The sequence below is a fragment of the Eschrichtius robustus genome, chromosome 3 (assembly GCF_028021215.1).
Source record: "Eschrichtius robustus isolate mEscRob2 chromosome 3, mEscRob2.pri, whole genome shotgun sequence".
Lineage (NCBI taxonomy): Eukaryota > Metazoa > Chordata > Mammalia > Artiodactyla > Eschrichtiidae > Eschrichtius > Eschrichtius robustus.
This window is the reverse complement of record NC_090826.1, coordinates 148,362,328-148,367,082: the sequence shown is the minus strand read 5'-3', so window position 1 is coordinate 148,367,082 and position 4,755 is coordinate 148,362,328. Positions and strand designations below refer to the sequence as shown.

At 39.6% G+C, this 4,755-nt stretch overlaps 1 protein-coding gene across 1 annotated transcript; it reads right to left on the bottom strand.

The window, feature by feature from the left end:
• Positions 1 to 4,246: 4,246 nt before the first annotated feature.
• Positions 4,247 to 4,537, bottom strand: SPATA45 (spermatogenesis associated 45). Its single transcript, XM_068537634.1, has one exon. It carries the CDS (start codon positions 4,535 to 4,537, stop codon positions 4,247 to 4,249), a length of 291 nt encoding a protein of 96 aa, XP_068393735.1.
• Positions 4,538 to 4,755: the final 218 nt, after the last annotated feature.

The following is a 4,755-nucleotide window of genomic DNA, read 5'->3' as shown; positions in this document are numbered from 1 at the left end:
TTTGCAGTTTGAGGTGTGACAGCAAAGCTAGCCCAAATTTTTTTCCATCTTCAAGATTTCACAGAAGAATCATTCTTACTGTAGATCTTAGCAACCCCAGCAAATGATTTTTTTCCTTTCCTTATTAAGTCAAGAATTTTCACCTTTTCACTAAACGGAAGCACTTCTTGTGCTTTGGGGCCATTTATTAAGTAAAATAAGGGTTACTTGAACATAGCACTGTGATACTGAGACAGCTACTAGGTCGGCTCCTAAGAGAGAAATGGGCAGCATACGCTGGACAAAGGGATGATTCACGTCCCAGGTGGGATGGAGCAGGACAGTGTGAGATTTCATCAAGCTGCTCAGAACAGTGCGAAATGTAAAGCTGATGAATTGTTTATTTCTGCAATTTTCCATTTAATATTTTCAGGCCATGGTTGACCACAAGTAACTGAAACTGTGGATAGTGAAACCATGGATGGCGGGGTGGGGAGACTACTGTACAGTTAAACTAAAGTTCGCCAAGTGAACAGAATAAGAGGGTTTGACAGAATAAGGCAGAAAAGCACAAGTAGTTCCGTGAAACCGGAAATGTGGGGGGAGGAGGTAGTGGGGATTGCAATGAGGTTAGAAAGGTTGTTAAGTGTATTATACTCAACCGGACACTCATTTACTGTGTGTTTATCTCCTATGATTCATCTTAGATTGAGCCAAAGAATGGTTGGTGCTATATTTGTAGCCTTTATTTGGGTGGCTAGGTGTTGGGAGATCATTCTCCTTGCCCAGGTCTCTCACATTTCTGCAGTCTTGTGCCAGAGGCACCGATAGCTTTTGTTCCAGACTATCTCTTCAAGGGTGTTTATATTGCCAAGGGCCTTGGTAGACAGAGATAATGTCCCCACTGGATAAAAGGGCAGGTTTATTTACTGTCCAGTATAATAAAGAGAATGTCCTCCACCAGGCAAAGTTTGGGTCTCTTGAACTCAGTGGTCTATCGGTGAGGCAGAACCTCTGTGTGTGTGACGTCTATCTGGACAGCTCCATGTTGTGCCGTGGATTTTAGGGAAAGGAGGATGGAGGGGAAGGCAAGAGGAACCGACAGGAATATGAGGTTTGTGCTACTTGCTGGGCTCCGAGTAATAAGTCCTTTACCTCAGAATCAGGAGTCTTATGTCTTCTGTCAATGCCCATGCAACTGTGGCAGGCTAACCCTTCACAGCTCTTGACACTAGGTGTTTGCCTTCTTGAAAAGCAAAAACTCAGCTATGGGCCTGGCTTCTTTTACATGCCCTCAGAGCTGATGAATCTCATCCACACTGTGCCCTGGTAGTCCTAGCTGAGATAGGGTTTTAGGCCAGATGACTGACCCATCTCCCTTCCAGTATTAAAATGTTTTGGCTTATGAATCTGAGCTTTCTATGGAGGCAAAGGGCAACCAAATAAAAGGTGAATATTTCACTGGTATAAAGACAAATGCCAAGAAACGGCTGGGTTCCAGGCCTGGCTGTGCTCAGCTTGCTGTATGGAATAGGCTATTAATAGGAATGGAATAGCAATTAACGCAAATTACGGAAAAGAACACAAGCCAGGTTAAAATTTGAAAATTAGTCTGCTATCCAACAGCAGTGACACAGAGGTGATAGTAACCAAATAGGATTTGGCCACGAGATGATTCAAGCAATGCCCACTCTGGGGATGGGCAACGATATACAATGAAAGACTCTATAGGCACCTTCTATTACCTTCTCAAGTATGTACTTACTCAAATTATCAAAATCATAGCTCTAACAGAGTAAGTTAATGTAATTAAGTAATAGAAACAAGCGTTAACTTTGAGAAACTTTAGCCTTCAACTTGATTAATGGGGTTGGTCAACACATTCCACTGATTTACAGAAACAATATAAACTCTGGGAGGTGGGAGGAGGGATAAATTAGGAGGCTGGGATTAACATATACACACTACTATGTATACTATGTATAAAATAGATAACCAATAAGGACCTACTGTATAACACAGGGAACTATACTCAGTATTATGTAATAACATATAAGGGAAAAGAATCTGAAAAAGAATATATATATATATTTATATATAACTGAATTGCTGTGCTATACACCTGAAACTTATATGACATTGAAAATCAACTATACTTCAATTAAAAATTTTTTTAAAAAGAATTAAGAAGAAAATTAAAACACCCAAAGCCCTAAAAAAGGAAAGAAAAGAAAAGAAACAATATAAGCTAAACATTTTAGATTAGTAAAGAGAAGATCGCTGTAAAGTGAACTTTTAGGTCATCCATCTTTGAAAGTATATTTAATAACTCAAATCCTCTTTCAAAACATCTGAGTCTAAATGATGGAATGGAATGAAGGTGTAATATGTTTTATGTGACAATGTTTTCTTGGTGATCTAGTGAATAGTTTTCTTTGGCTTCTTTTATAATTAATATTTGTAAATAATTGAGACAGACATTGAAGAAGGATCAAAGAGATTGTATTTCTATGTGTCTCTGTAGATGTACTTTATCCAAATATGGTGTTACCTGAAAAATAAAAAATAAGTATTTGTCACATACCTTATAATACATTTCATAGTTCCAAAATAACACTGAAGGCAGAGAGGATAAATACTGTTTCACAGATACAGGAAGTAAGGTTTAGAGACACTAAATGAGTAAAAGCATGAGACTACTCCATGGCAGAAGCAGAGCTTGAACCCAAGTGCAATGGGCTGAAGGTTTGTGCTCCTCCAAATTCTTACGCTGAAACCCTAGGCCCAGTGTGATGGTATTTGGAGGTGGGGCCTTTGAGAGGTAATTAAGTCATGAGAGTGGAGTCCTCAGAATAGGATTAGTGCCCTTATAGGAAGAGGCCAATTTCTGTCATGTGAGGACACAGCAAGAAAACAGCCCTCTGAAATTTCTGTCATGTGAGGACACAGCAAGAAAGCAGCCCTCTGAAAACCAGGAAGAGGGCACTCCAAGAACCCAATCATGTTGGCACCCTGATCTCAGACTTTCAGCTTCCAGACTGTGAGAAATAAATGTTGTTTAAGCCACGCAGTCTCTGGTAATGTGTCATAGCAGCCCAAACTAACTAAGACACCAACTCTTCTGTTTTTAAGGCAAGTTTAAGTAAGACTGTCCCTCTTTTGGCCTCCATATCTACAACTGGAAGATTGAAGAGAGAGCTTCAATATACCTGTGAGTCTGTTTCTCTTTTGTAGATAGGTTCATTTCTGTTGTATTTTAGATTCCACATATAAGTGATATCATATGGTATTTGTCTTTCTCTTTCTGACTTACTTCACTTGGTATGATAATCTCTAGTCCATTCATGTTGCTGCAAATGGCATTATTTCATTCTTTTTTATGGCTGAAATTGTGCAGATTCTCTTACAATTAGGAACAATAAAGGCATTCCTCCTTGTAAAAGAGTTACTTTTTGAGTAAAATAAAAACATGGCTGTTACAGATTAGCTTTAAAACACCAGTTTTCCAGGCCATGCTGCATTGCCCTCTCTACCCCACGTACAAAGAGTGTGGAGCAAGTGTAAAGTCACAGCCCCCTCATCAAAGAAGTTAAATTTCCAGTATGGCAATTCTTTTGTTTCTTATCTAACTTAATCATTTGTTGGTTGTATTTAACATAATTATACTCTTTTTTCTTTTTTCCAAATAAATGGAAAAAAATACCATCAATTGCTTATCTTGACTTAGAAACAAGTATTCACAGCTAAGGTATTTACCAGTTCCTCTTCCGCCCCCTGCAAGGTAATACCACCACCATACACACCCCTACCCCAACCTCCCTCCACATTTTATTGTTTCTCAGGGTTTTTTGTTTGGTGTTTGTCATCAACATCATTTCCATTTTATCTCAATTTTGCACATGAAACCTTTGCAGAGGCAACAGAAATTGATGATAGAGGAGGCCTCTGGAGTTTTCTCAAAATACGGTTTTCAGGCCATCAGCATCAGAATCACCTTAGCCTGCTGAGAATGCAGATTCCAGGGCCCAAACTAGAGCCTATTGAATGAGCCAGCCTGAAGATGGACTCTGGGATCCTGTAAGCACAAGAATATGAGAATCTCTGGTCTGTAGTAGATCTCACATCAACTAGCCTAGTTTACTGATGCTTTTAACTTCAGACAGATTGCCTTTCAACTATCCCAGAGCAATACATATGAACCTCTTTCAACCCCAGAAATAACTCCTAAGTTTATTTCTGGATTCCTCCTGTCGATTGGGTAGGAATCCTACCACAACATCTTACTTTTTAGTGGAAAGTGCCTTTTCTCCTTGTGAACAAGGGGACTCAGTTTGACCCAAGAGCTCCTGCCACTGTCAGGAACAGCTTCTTTGATTTGGGCATGAGTAAGGGACTTGTAGGCACCATTGAAATGCCTCTTTTGAACTCTCAGTAAGCTGACTTGATTGCTTCTTTCCACCAAGCAGTTGGATTCACGCCTTTCGTTTATCTCCTCCAGGAGATGTTTGTCTGCTTTAAGTTTTTTAATTATTTCACTGGTTCTCTTTACAGATGCCATTATGCTGACAAACTAATCGTCAAGTGATTCTTGCTGTCCTGCTAACAAATGAAAAAAAATACTATCAATTGCCTGCTTGACCTTGAAGCCAAGATTCACAATCAGGTATTTACCAGCACCTCCAGTTACTTTATCAGGTGATTACCTCAGTCAAGTATTTCTCCTCCTGCAAATACCACCACCACTGTGCCCCCTCCCTCAACCTCTCTCCATTTCTT